Genomic DNA, 15074 nt, shown 5'->3' with positions numbered 1-15074 from the left:
AGTATCTCACTAAGCCATACAAATCTTATTTAATTTGTTTATTCATTTACGACGAGTACAGTATTTAGATTTTTCAATATTTCATAAAATTAAATTTTTTACTAAACAAATATGCGTGTAAAAATTACTCAAGTTTTTCAATAGACAATTATTACATATAAAATAAATATTTTCGAGAACATTAGGATCTTTAACAATAATGGATAGTTTACCATTCACCGTCAACGAATGTTGTGCAAGAGATATAAGCAATTTTCTCTGTAATTTGGCACACATTGTATAAGAAGTCTGACATTGTTTTTATAAAACAGGAACACAAAATATTGTGTCTGCGATATTGCAATTTATATTTATTGTTTATATCACAGTTATATCGTATGCACTGACTTACGAAAGAAATTTTTTACGTCTCCGTACGGTCTCCGCCGATAGCAAATTTCCGTTAAATTTCTTAACGTTCCAGATACTTCCGGCCTACGCCGAAATTTAAATAAATTTATGTAAATGCTTTAATTTTATTATGTAATTGCATTATTATCACAGATCCTAAGTTTACAACGCAATGTTTATATATTACAGAAACAACATGCTCAAAACATTGTTTATTTTATTAGTATTCTTGAAAATTATGATGGCTACGAAAAAATTTATTTGAAATAACATTCTTTTACAATTCTTTATGTGTAAAAACAAAATTGGTTGTTAATGGCTTTCCCCTTTTTTACCAGTCACTCTCCTGAACTCTCCCATGTTTGTGGTCGAGATGGGTGAACCAATTATGGACAAATGGTCGATCCTTGTTGTTTCACTACCACTCTGATTGTCTTTTACAAAAATCTGTAGATTCTGCACATTTTGAAACTTAACATAGCGCAAGGGAACTGGATTGCCTTCTTCAATATCCTTTACTGAAAATCTGCATGTAAAAATATTAAGTAATTACAAGGGTAAACTCTTACAATGAGACAACCAATAAATATGCAGTATTGTAGACATAAAATCTTACTCAAGATCTTGAATGCTTGTATTGGAATCAGCCATGTCAAAATCAATTGTTCTAGGCTGGTTGATATATAATTTGATAGTTTTTGGTCCCTTATCAATGGGAGCTTTAATCTTCAATGAATGAATTTTGACTGCTTGTTGAAATGCAATGGATAATATTAATTGCTCATCACAATCACTTTCAAGATATCCATCATCAGCAGTCAAACATTGTAAGAAGTTATGTTCATCAGATTCGTTTAAACATTCACATTGTGACTTGGTAATTAAAGTATTTAAGTCCATCTGTAAAAGGTACATTTTAAAGTTTTTAGATCACTTCTAAAAAGCACTTATTATATAGATCTCCATCCAAAGTTGGGTAAAAACATCCAGGGGAAAATGTATATAAATATGAGTTTTTATTTAAAATAAAAGCATACAAATGCAATGCATCTTTTACACTTTAGCATATATTATTAATAACATGTTGAAACTCATATTTGTAAGATGTGGCATTTGTCAGTCTGTCAAATCACAAACACATGCAATCAGCAAAGAAATGTTACTTATATAGAGTGTTTTCATTGAATATTTTTTTGGTTTTGACAAATGTGTTGTAATGACATGAATATCCACTGAAAGAAAGTTACCACAACTTTCTTATTGGTACTTATTCCAGTAGTACAGAACGGCAGCAAGAAATATCAATCCAAAGATATGATAATAAGCATTGTCACTACTTCGTACATGTCCAGACACTGGACTCTCAGAGTCTTCTTTACTTCCACTCCCATAAAACTGTTGAATTTTCGATTCTAATCCAACTGGATCTGCTCCTTGACACATGCCCAATTTTGATTGGTTACGAAAAAATATGAATGTAGGCATCGCAGTAACACCGTATGTAGCAGCAGTTCCTGCACACTTGTCTACATCAACCTTAAGAAATACTGCATTTGGGTATTTAGCTGCTAATTGTTCAAAAATTGGTGCAATTCTCTGGCAAGGGCCGCACCTATAAATTATAACAATAACAACTGTATTGAAACACATTTGCTAAGCAAGTGTTAATTTGTTTACTTCACATTCTGATTGAAAATTGCATAAAAAGTATCAGTACACAGAAGAAAACTTTCATACGATACACTTACATTAATTTTTCAACAAACTAATTCTAGTTTTGATTCAGCAAAATATTTACGTTTAATAAACCGAGTTTTATAATAAAACACGATGAAATTTAACGTAGTACTCGAAGTAAGAAAATAAACAGTGGCATTAAATTCGAAGAAAGGATGATTATATTTCATCTATATTTCTGTGATCGATATGAAACGATAAGAAGAAGATCGTGACATTTTTATTTGGAAATTAGCGTGTTAAAAAAACGCAGATGTCGAAGTTTCGAAATTCTAACAACTATCATAACCCCCCAAAAAACTTACCATGTTGCTGTGAAATCAACGACGACCAATTTTGTACCCACAACAGCCATTTCTCCGACGAACTGGCTATCATTGTTAACTACATAAACTTCACCCATTGTTTACTGAATTAATTTAATACAACATTAATGAGAACAAATGTATCGAACCTCTTGAAATCCTGAATGACTGGCACTTTGAACGCGCAGTCCAAGTTTAAGTTAGACTATCTAACCGGGTATGTATGCGCTTATTCGAATACGTTAAACTGAATGGTTCATTCACATGAAAACTGTCCAGACCTCCGATTGGTTGCTGGAGATCCAGGAGTTTCCATGTAAATCGATTGGACAAAACGACAATGTGCTTATGGCTTCCATACATGGAAATTGTATTTAATCATTTAAATCACATAACCGTACACATCGCGAGTGGTTTACATCACCGACGCAAATATTGACTGCGATATTACACTTTTAACACGTTCACACTCATTTTCATAAAGTTTTTATCTTGAGCGCCGTATCTGTTCGCGTTCAATGTTATTTTTTTAACTATTACATCGACGAAGTTCACAAAATCTCTCACATATCTTTTAAATTTACGTTTGCACCATTAAATCATGAAAAACTATATATTTAATGTTTAGGATTGTTTCATTTCCACGGGAAATCTTTCTAAATCACACTACACTGTTTTCTATGTTTCCTTACGTCTACAATTAAATTCGAATTGGACGAAACGCTGGTTTGACAGCTGAATTATATGTTGAAAAACAAATGTTCAAAATGGTTACAAAATAAATGAATAATGGTCAATTCGAAAAGAATAATCATGCACTGGTCAGGGTAAATTTGAAAAATTATTTTTTAAGTATTGGTTACAAAGAATTATTGAAGTCTACAATATTCTGGTTAGTTTAAACAATATTTAATAATAAATACTTGTTCTTATATTTTCATAATCATTTCGTATTTGTGACAAAACTAATTTCCAAAGTATTCAAACATGGAATGTTAATATTCTCACAGTTTCTTCCATTCTCACCTTCTATTTTCGAGATCGATTTTTTCATTTTTCGATGCGATTCAACAGCAAAATATGTTTATTTTAGATCCGAATTTTGTTCCTAAATAAATTTTGCATCTGGGACAATAGTGGGTTACATTTTTGAACTTCTTGGTACAATACGGTACTATGCACATGCTTTAATTTATTGTAATATCATTTTCATTGAAGTATTATGGATAGGTAAGGCTACAAATTTTTGCTCAACTTTATATCGTGTAGATGATTAAATTTATAGTGTATACGAACCAAATGGGAGACAAAGTTGCAGCAGCCAAGTGTGTTGCACGAGTATTATAGGAATAAACGTCGGTTATTATGTAACTTAAACAATTGGGACAAGTCATTTTATATGGATATTTATCGAGGTCTGTGTGTTCTGCCAATTAAATATTTTGTTACATTGTATTCGATGATATCTTTAAAATTTTTAGCAATGATCAGAATTGTAATTCGTTCGTTTTTACAAATAGAGATACTAATAATTAAATTTTTTTGTCAACTTTACACACCTCGCGTTGAACGAGGATGTTTCCGTGAAGTACTACTTAATTGCTTTTTACAAGTCTTCATAACTTTCTTTGCCTTCAATTTAAAAGCACTATGACGTTTTGAGTTTCTAAAGTCAAATACGTAATGCTCCTGAACGGTTCGATTTAATTCTTCTGTACTGGGATAAATATCTTGAAAGAGAAAGTTTTATTAAACATAAATCGATAAGTAGTATCCATTTTCAATTGTCAATCGGATGATTTAATTATTTATTTGCGCTGAGTAAAAATGTCTATTGAAACGTACGTAAAATATTTTTGCCTGTGAATTTTGTATATTCCTCACCCATAACGAAGAATTTTTTAATAATCGAATAACTTTATTTTTGAAGATATTTTAGTCCCCTTCGGAATGACTCGTTCACCAATCATTCCATATACAAGTTGGTAATTCAAATTGTCACATCCGTTTTGATGTATCTTTTTTAATTAACCACTTTTTAAATGTACTTTTGTCTGTTAACCTTTACAGTCATTTTAATAAATTTAATTTAGAATATAGATTACAAAATTTTACATTTATTTTTGTATAACTTTAAATGAATCAGAATAGAACTCAAGATATAATGATGAAAGTAACCTATAAGAATAAGAATATTTTCATTTGCGTCGTATAATCAATGTGAATACTTCGTATCGATTATGACCACGTCGTTTGTTCGATTGAATAATATTTAAGGGTGTCCCATTTAAATCAGTCCGAAGCGTCTAGAAATATAATATAAATAAATATAATTTATATAATTTATTTTACAGTTATTTTAACCCCTGATTCGCTATTCATATCGCGTATTAAACTTCGTTTATTTATGTATTTAAGTATTATTATTAGAATTATGTCATTTGGATTTAGATGTTGGATTTGGAAACGTTTTAAATCGAAGTTAAATGATTTCGAGAGGGGCATAATTTAATCACACTTTTTAGCTCTCGTTAGAGTAAATGTTGCTCGTTAAACTACATGAATCCGCCATTTTGAATTTCGCAATTCTAAGTTCAGATTTAGAATCAGCGACCTCAAAAACCCCCGTATACCAAGTTTCATCTAAATTCAGTCATTTTTTGCATTTTGTGTCGTTATGTTGTATCCGCCATTTTGAATTTTTAAATTCTAAGTTCAGATTTAGAATCAGCGACCTCAAAAACCCTTGTATACCAAGTTTCATAAAAATCGTTCGAAAGGAATTCATTAAATATTCAAGAGAAGCTATGTAGAGGTGATTGTTGTCAACTTCTTCCAGGAAATACTACTGTGTTTACGATTTTTACTACTTTACTACGTCTTACGTACGCATCTCCTTAAATGGACGTAGGTCTACTGGGTCAATCATTCGTTCATAAGCACCTATGAAATAGGAAAATTTGAAGTGTCGTAACTCGGCTTGGAATCGTCCGATTCGACTCTAACAAAATTCAAATTGTAGAGCGGACTTTCTACTATCTAATCGATAGGTATTATCATTGTTAGACATTCTTAAACAATTATTTTATTTTAATTATCAGTTTGTTGACAGAATGTAAGAATAATTAATTTTGAACGTGAGAGCACTAAAGCACTCCGATTCATACTCAGTTGTTAAAGTATTACTATCTGTACTTGATCAATCTTGAACTGTGAATTAAATTATTAATTATTAACTATCTGTCACATGAAAGTGAGATGGGGCGAAAAAGTCGCATGGTCCGTTGAGCAAAGCGAGGATTACGATATGGTGGAAACGATGAGGTGGTAATATTCTGGTAGTCCGATTGTCGAACTGTGGGGTAATGTGACTTACAAAAGGAGCTGGGCATTTGCCCTCGCAGTAATAATCAATGCTTGACTCACCTTGCGGGTTAATTTTACTAATATCTATAGCGAGTATGTCTGTGAAAATCAGTTACTTTGAGAATTTTCGTTGTCAATGCGTGACGGTAAATTTAGAGCAATTTTCCTGCTTACCTTTCGAAATGGAAAATTGCATTACCGTTAACTGGTAACTTTAGACTCCGGCATCTAAATCCATGCTCTAAATTAATCCGAGAATACCCCACATTCTTGAAATCTAATCACACGGTCTAATGAGATGGCGTATCAGAGTTTAACGTCAGGGTTTAACTTAACCTCTTGCTGAAGTTCTCTATACTCATATATAATTTTTCAGTAGTTCGAACAGGCATTGCTCAGTACGATTGGTGAAAGTGTATGCGTGAAAATCATAGATATTCTCAACAATTGCAAAAATATTCAAAACAATACATATGTGATATGTTTTTATAATACAAAACAGCTAATAAATTGTCAATTTGCCATATAAAAAATTTGCTTTATTTAATTGCTTCACGTAAGAGTTTAAGTATATTACTGTGAGATAAATACATCATTACTTTAGTACATTGTATATGTTATCCTACAATACTGAAACGAAGTATGATAATGGAACATAAACTATAATTTATTATCAGTGAACGTGATTACTATTTGATAGCAGCATTTAAAAGGAAAATATTTCATGTTTGTGAATTAGATATCGCAAACGTGGTGTCCATTTTTCGATAATGGAACGCGAAACTTATAATTAATGATAAACTAGCACGAACAGTAAAATGTACACACATTTTAGTAGGCAAATTAGTTTATGTATTAAATTTGCATTATCTTCATTCGATATTAAACAAAGGAAGTGCTGATAATGCAATAACGTATTAAACTAACCTTTGTTATACGCCAACTATTTTTAGGTAATTGAATAGCCATTCGATCCTGCAAACACATGCATAATTCTCTTGTTTGGGTAATTCTATTTAATCCACTGTGATTTAGACAAAAAATGTTGCATTTTTTACGAAATACCAGTATTTAACCGATTTGTACGAACAGAGAAATTGTAACGACATCATTATTGAAAGACGCGGTCTTTTATTATTCAACATATTGTTACGATCACCAGATATATCAAATCATGGCCAGCTACATAACATTGAACCTTTTCGAAACTTTGAAGAATACAACTGATATAAAATACAGTTTCTGGTATGTTTAAGTTGTTCCAAGTTATTATTGTTGTTGTTGTTAACAAAGGAGTATTAGTTATGGCCCAATGGTATAATAAACGCCAGCAAACAGATCTTCCATTAAGGGGGTATTCTAGCGAGAACTTAAAAAAAATCCATTTTTTCTTACTTCTTCTGTTTTAAACAAGAATTACGAGCTATATCTTTCCCACCGACGGGCGAAAGATTTCAATGACGAGCCGCTCTACGAATATGCACATACATCGTCTGTATTTTATTGTCTTATGTTGACAAAAATGTTTTCGTTAAGTTAAGACACACATGAAAGTATCCCAAAAAACTTAACTGGGCTCAATTACTTTTCTCCATCCTAAACAATTTCTCGGAAAAAAGCTTTGTTTAGGCCTGCTTTTTAAGCAGGATCTTCTTTAAATCAATTGTTTTCGACACAAAAAAAAATTGTTGAACATAGCTATGATTTTTACGCGTCCAAGGTGGCTTCGTTAGGGATCCTTCGCTATTAACATCTAATGTTTCAACAGACCCAACAAGCATTGTTTAGAACGATTAAAGGTGTTGCATAAATAAATCATGGAGCGTAAAATAGTAGAAGAAACATCGGTGGGTTGAATAGATACTATGAGATCCACCTAAGAGAAAACCATTGTCTGGGGAACGTGAACACTATTTGTTGGCAAAGTAGATTAGGCCGATATTGATAGAGAGAAAGAAACTATAAGGAAAGGATGAGAATAAGATAGTAGAAGTAAGCTGGTGCGGGGGAGTGTGAGTGAAACGAAGGAAGATGACGAGAAGAGCGGGATGAGAGAACGGTTGTGTTCTCAGAGAGAGGCCAATATAGACGCTCGAGATGGGATATAGCAATAGAATTTCGCTTACGAGGTATAACCGCGTTAGACGATGCCCTTTGTTGTATCAGTGCGCAATTGCCTTAAGTTCTGATCTTGTCCGATATTGATGTTCGAGAGGTTGGCGAAACCTCCAATAGGATACTAAGAGTTCTATTCGCCTTCGAACGTTTCCTGGCTCCGTTCGTCTAGTTTAGAACGGTGTTCATTCTATTTTCCGTTTGTGAATTTGCAATAAATGCAATTTTATCCACCTCTCGTCTTTATCGTTGCAAACATACCAAGAATAAATTTGATATAAAGTACCATCCCAATTAAGCTCTATTATGTTCGTCTCATTTTTACAGAGAACTCAAATTTATATTGAGAAGATCGTTAACAAATTGTTATACTCTCGCAGTCTGTGTTAGTACTGCTATTACCGATTCAGATAGCAATATTATCGCACTTCATTTGAGCTAATTAATAAGGCTTACCTAGATCTTCTCCCTAAGACGTGATATTATTAGTCATTCGAACAATCTGTTCAAATTAATTATGTGCTAATATAATATCGAGTAATTGGGGATTCTATGTACAAACGATTAATAGCCTCGTGTCTAGCGTAGGATTTGCTATGTAAACCTGAACGATGTGACTGATAGATTTCAGACAAAACGCAAGACTGCTCGTTACTTGTTACACAAAAATATGTTTTTTATTTTGTGTGTGTGTAATACATCAAAGGATCTCTAGTAGGCAAGTGACCCAACTCTCTCTTCATTTCTGGGAGGGACCAGTGACACGAATTTTAGTTGCTGAATTCATCTGTACATTAGATTTCATTTCATTACGTGTTCACAGTGTTTAATTCTACGTGAATGTGTACGGGGAACAGTAATTTCACGGAGCATTTCTTGAATAAGTAGAATTGTAGAATCCCAGAAGTAAGAGTGGGTGTAATTGAAGTAGAATGGAAGCAGAGAATATTGTTGTGCCATACGTACAACTGGAACTCAAGAGAGTTCTCTTAATTATCTACTCTTAACTTCATATTGTCTTATCCGCCATTTTCGGTTAAAATGGGAACTAGAATAGACACGCCAGGACAGTCCGATATTAGGCCATAATGTCGAGTTTAATTAGGAGACAGCATTTTCCACGATTCCCTCTCTTTATTTGAAACGACGATAGAAGAAAAAAATATACGGTAGAAGAGACACATGTTGCGTTTCTCCCTGTCGTATGTGTACGGTAGTGTGTATCCTTGGTATGGACTTTAGGATTTTGTTTTGTAATAAAACACAAATTTTATTGAATGTTTACGTGATTGCAATTGAACGTGGAAGATGATGTCAGGTGTATTTTGTTATTAAGACACAAAATTCTAAAGTCCCCCTTGGAAAACCGGTTGTTTGCGTGATTTTTATAACCTGGGAATATTAGATGCGAGGAACATCCTGGACTATATAGATCTACGGTTTTTCTGTTTCAAATATGACAGTAAAATAATGGTAGTAAGATTTATTTCGCATTATAATTTTAACGAAACACATTAAACCCATACTACTATATTTTCTGCATACGTACCTGCATTACCCCACTACATGGAGAATACGAGCACTTTTATATGCTACTACATTTTCTCTCGCTCCAGTTTTGAGTGTTCATAAAATTGTACGAAAAGTACAGCGATAAAAAATTAAGTTTGCTTGGTTTTATTTAGCTTAATGTACGTACGTATAACACTATCAACTTTGTATTCGTACCTAATTTTGAGAACATGGCCGAGATATTACTTGGCAGGGAAACTTATCATCATTTTTATGTCGTAAAAGCACCATTATGCATAAGTAACCCCCATTATCGGTGCAACAAAAGGGTAGATTTACTTGCAATTACTAATTGCATTATTAAATATTAAATGCCATTTTTCGGTTTCAATACTTTGTACCATTTCTCTGAAGTCTGGTTAATTGTACAACTATATAATACAATCAATAATAAATTGCTTTCGTTTAGATAAGATGTCAGATTCAATCTTCAGAAGAACATATACAACACAGTATGTTGTATCATTTTTATTGTGGACTAAGTGAAATAGCTACAGCAGACAAATCTTAACGTCTATGATATTAAAAAAAAATGGACAGTCGTCAACGCTCGCCTGAAAAATCTAGTGGCGACAATTCTGACGACTCTGGTACTTCGCGTCGAAAATCAATAGAATTGGACGAAGTTTTAAAATTCTTCGTGGAGTCTCATTCAAATATGAGTATTCGGGAATTAATTCAAATTAGTCGAATAATAATATCAGGGAATACAATTATATTAGTATTTGCATGGTGAAACAGTACTAAGATATCTCCAAGAAATTAGAAAGCTTTTAAACAAGATGGATGTATATCACATGAACTGTCTTCCATGAACAAGGAGCAACAGCATACGGTGTGCAACTCGTTACTGTCGAGGCAGGAAACTGAGCCATTTCTCAGCGGAATTGTGACTAGGATTTTCACTGGAAGATGAAGAATGGATCGTTCATGCCAATTTGAAACAGACTAAACAATGGCTTTCACCTAATCAAACACCAGCACGGATATCAAAACTACCTCTAAGCCTAAGAAAGCTTGTTTCATGCATTCGATGTTCTCCATTAGTGGAATTGCGACGTTGCGGTTCATATCGAATTGTTATTAGAACCTTGGGGTAGTGTAACAGCTGAAGTTTAGTAATAGTTAGACAGACTACACGAGAATGCAAATTAAAATTTTTGTATGCATACGCGAAGAATGAAATTGAAGTATGTTTTGCTTTCTAAATTTATTAATCATATTTACAGATCTTTCTAAACTAAAACGTGGAACCTCTGACTTCGCTTAAAAAGTATTGCACAACTGTAATACTTGAATTTCTGTGATTTCTTGTTTTGTATCACATTACTCAAAACATCGAGCGCAGTCAATATTTGAAAATTAATGAATGAACTTCAATAAACATAATAGAAATTTTCTATCTACATATCTCAGGTGCAGAAATTCTCTTTTCATTCTAGCCCTTTTTCTAAACAACTTAAAATCGGTTATTTTATCTCCGGTGATCAAATCTCAATGTTTTCTCGTTTGATTCAGCTCTGGTGTCGAATTATTTTTGAATATTGTATAAAATGGTTAGCCCGCGGATATGATTCCGAATCGACAATATAAACACGAGGAACGAACAACGTTGCCATCGGCGATTCGCGGTTGAAACGCAACTCTGAGCCATACAACCGTGTTGTGGGCGTAATTTAGTAATGAATACGTATGCGCACGTGAAGTGGTACCTGCTGATATGTAGGTACGTAACATCTGGCGGCCTATGAAATGCAGGGCTGAGCAGTCTGCAGTTGAACGTTACGACCGGCAAGAGTTATGAGCCTCAACTCAATCTCCGACTAACCCTGCCTCGATATAATTGCGATACTAAAATTCGCGAAACTTTGAAAACACATAAATTTCACTCTTCGTTAACCTGGGATTTGGAATGTTTTCTCCGGTGCTTGCCTCTTTATGAGAAAGTGGAATGAAAAGCCTCCGATTAATGAAATGTTACAAATATCAAGATAAATAGTAAATAAGTGGGAACGTTTTGGCAATTATTAGGAAGAAGGTCGAGCCTCAAGATTTTCGTGGACGGACAATTAAGTGTGGGTAGAAATAATGGATATACAAACAGTGCAATGTTTATTTTTAGATTCGTACGATATAAAGAGTCGCTAATTAAACAAAAAATTATTTGATTGCATTTGTTTGATTTAAAATAATTGCCATTATACACTTTTTCAGACAACGATATTTTATATTATCAATTTATATTAACATTTAATATAGAAAGAATGTATAGAGTAAATGAAAATGAATAGAAAGAAGTTAGAGATGTGGAAGAAATTCTGTACAAAATTAATTCCAAACCATTTCTACGCAATGAAAAATATTTCAAATACACATCATTACATCTCCTGTTACACAGGCTAGCAAAGGAATAATAACGTTAAAAGATTAAAAATAATTAAACGTGCTCGTGTTTGCAAAGGGAAATTAAAACAACTCGAAGAAATGAGAACATTCACAATTCCATTTCACGTTTCGCGAACGTACTTAGACATATCTGTTAAGCTCAAATAGTGTCGAAAACCTGGCTTCCGTCTGTTTGTAAAGAAATTAGTATTATTCCGGGAGTGAAATAAAAAGAATTGATTCAATAGCAGACAAAAAGCGAGAAGTTTATCTGTACCATTTCGACGTTAAACTGCATTTCCAAAGAATACATATAATGCCTTTCTCGTTTGAGCTTGTCGTAGTATTTAACTTTATTCTGCTTGAAAGAAATATGGTGTCCTTATAAATTGTCGAAATCGTTTAAACAGGATTCATTTAAAATGAGCTCAACGAGTGACAGCAACCCAACCTTACGTTGCTTTTTTTTTGTACTTTTGTTGTTCGCTGGAGATCCGTTTGATGGAAAAGTAGACCTATTTAAGCAGCATTTGAGTGGAATACGGTTTACCCTGTAATGCTCTCCAAGTGCATTCGCGTAGCAAGAAAGTGGTGGCGGGATGTAGGTGGTTGAAAAAAATTGAAAGACTTTTCATCGACATATCCTTAATGCGCTTCACTCTCGTATTCAACGGTTATATAAATAACGAAACGAACGACCGGGTAGAAAGCTTAACTTATTTGGAAGAGAAGTAAATTTAGTATGCACCAGTCGACTGACTTGTGCCATTTTTCCAATGAAAAAAGAATTTTCCGGGCGCAATATCGCCGGTATAAAAATCTCTGCGTCTGTGAGGCTTTTTTCGTCGAGCACGTCGAGTTCTCGAAGAGATTTTCGCGTTTCGACTATTTCATCCCCCGCTCGTGGAACGAATTTCACGTTCACTGGAACGACTCCCGGTAACTCGTATTTTAAGCTGATTTATGCTTCATTGAAATATTACGTCCACTTAGTACTAAACATTCGGTGGAATTATTATAATACTACTAAAATTAATTTGCACAATAATATCCTCGAACTTTTGTGAATGGTCGGATACATGTACAGCAGGAGAGAAATATTTACTGTGTGAAACTGAAATGTTTATATCGTGTTTTATAATTGTTTGTACAGTGCAATGTTTCTGTTAAGTAGTGTGTAGTTTGTATTGAATTTAAAGGGATAGTGTAACTCTAATTAATGCTTGAGAAATTTTGTATTAATTATAATCGTATCTCAATATTTCACATGTTTACTAATATCTAAATTTAGAAACATGCTTTCATCTTTTTTTTACAAATTTTCTTAGCATTATAGGTCTGAGGAATTTTGTTAATAATATTATTATAAATTCAATGTTCTATTCAATGAAATATCGAGTTTATAAGAAACGTCATCATTTTCATTCTTGAAGAATACTCAGTTCATTAGAAGTTTTATCATTTTTTTTTACCATAATGCTAGATTATGTATGGTAGATAATAAATTCCTGGCTTTGATAGTTGGTACATATTTTGGACAATAAAAATGAAAGAATATTCACATTACAAGAAATGTTCATTCATCTTGTTCAACATGTGTGAAAGTCATCTAAGTTATTGATTATCTCTGGCATATAGAAGCTTGTCGCTATTACCATTGAGGATACTATCGATTATTAATCATCCAATTATTGTCAATTCGTTTCACGGAGCATTCCAATGATTACTAAAACGCTTGATGATCGCAGTCAGGGGTTAACCGTCGAGGAAACGTGAGATGTATCGATGGGATGGAAGATCGAGTTCCTAGCTCATAGCACGCAATCCTTTATTACTCGTTGGATTAATTGATATTGATGTGACGTACCTTTCAAGATAGCTGATCGATATTAATGCGGCGCACCTTTTCGGGGAAGTGGCAATTAAGGTTGCCAAGATATGCAACCGCCGCGTCATTGTTTGATCTCAAACTCGTTAAACGGCTTTTACATATTGTAGTATCGTAAGAAAAGCTCCAGACAGCGGAAAGTAATAACGTTGTATCGCATTCCAATATTTATATACTACTCACAAAAAAGAATAATAATAAAAGTAAATTATTTTATGTGATTGATAATAAATGGTCTTATAATCGAGGAGCTTTAGAGACAGCATATATTTGATTTCCAGTATTTTAGTTTATAATGAACAAAGCATTAATGTAGTATAGTGGAACTGGACTTATTTTAATAGCTTAAAAATGGATTAAGCGATAGCAAATTTATTTGATAATTTTAGTTCTTGTAATTATAATTATATCTATATTTCTATATCTAAGACTATTAATTCCAATCATGTTAAATAATCGTGGAATATCGAGAGCAGAACGAATAGGAAATTTGAAGATAATGGAACTGGACATTGAAATTTTCAAATTGGAAATTTTTCGTACCCGGAGACATCACATTTTATTTTTTTGAAATTTTACTGTAAAAGTAAGATCCATGAAGAAATCGATTGAAAGTTCACTTTCATTGCATGAAGTTTCCAGGAAGATATGAAATATTTCTTTTCAAAGAAATTTGTTTTCCATCCTTTCTTACTAAAAAGAAGGAAAGAGTATATAATAAAACGTAGTTTATAGATTTCGTGTTAAAGGACCTAGTTCCCAGAAAAACCAAACTCGATGTACCCCTTGTTACATTTTCTTAAAGTTTAAAGTCGTAAACTCGTAATTGTATGGTGCTATGGTGAAACTTGAAAAATTGACAAACTTATAGGACTCTGAACTGAACTCCACACATGTTGTACTCCGTACGCCAAACTTTACTTTAAAGTCATTTTTATCGAAACAAAATTTTCCACAGTCGTTGCTATATTGTCTTGAAAATAAATGGACCTATTGACTCGAATCTTTGTATACGTGAACGTCCTTCTGATTAACATATAAAACCTTTCACTTTCGTTAACGCGAAAAATTCTTTAAACATTTACGAACTCTCGAAGCTTGATGTATCATTCGAATTTCTAAGAAAATCCAAGAAAGTGCAAAGAAAGTCTATGTTTGGTCGCGTGAAATGAGAAACATCTTCAGGAAGAAAGGAGATCTCCCGGAACGTACGATGCATAAATTCTTTTAAACAACTACATTGTGCTGCTTTGCTTATGCGACTGCACGATCCTCTTGACGAGTGGTCGACGATGACCCCAGAAAACTCGGAACGT

General features: G+C 33.1%; 1 protein-coding gene across 1 annotated transcript; it reads right to left on the bottom strand.

Moving 5' to 3' along the window:
• Positions 1-23: 23 nt before the first annotated feature.
• LOC128886059 (thioredoxin-like protein 1) lies at positions 24-2645 on the bottom strand. Its single transcript, XM_054140600.1, has 4 exons — positions 2433-2645; positions 1735-2002; positions 1007-1290; positions 24-916 (listed from the first exon to the last, which is right to left on the bottom strand). Exons 1-4 carry the CDS (start codon positions 2528-2530, stop codon positions 703-705), a joined length of 864 nt encoding a protein of 287 aa, XP_053996575.1. The 5' UTR covers positions 2531-2645; the 3' UTR covers positions 24-702.
• Between the last annotated feature and the right edge of the window lie 12429 nt (positions 2646-15074).

This window comes from Hylaeus anthracinus, unplaced genomic scaffold (assembly GCF_026225885.1).
Source record: "Hylaeus anthracinus isolate JK02 unplaced genomic scaffold, UHH_iyHylAnth1.0_haploid 11982, whole genome shotgun sequence".
NCBI classification, from domain to species: domain Eukaryota; kingdom Metazoa; phylum Arthropoda; class Insecta; order Hymenoptera; family Colletidae; genus Hylaeus; species Hylaeus anthracinus.
This window is presented reverse-complemented; position numbering and strand designations above follow the sequence as displayed.

Excerpts from the sequence above, each read along its gene's own strand:
- LOC128886059 (XM_054140600.1), bottom strand. The coding sequence starts at position 2,530 with ATGGGTGAAGTTTATGTAGTTAACAATGATAGCCAGTTCGTCGGAGAA. Across the intron at positions 2,003-2,432 it reads GTTGATTTCACAGCAACATG|GTGCGGCCCTTGCCAGAGAA; the intron begins GTAAGTTTTTTG and ends TATAATTTATAG. Across the intron at positions 1,291-1,734 it reads AGAGTCCAGTGTCTGGACAT|ATGGACTTAAATACTTTAAT; the intron begins GTACGAAGTAGT and ends TACCTTTTACAG.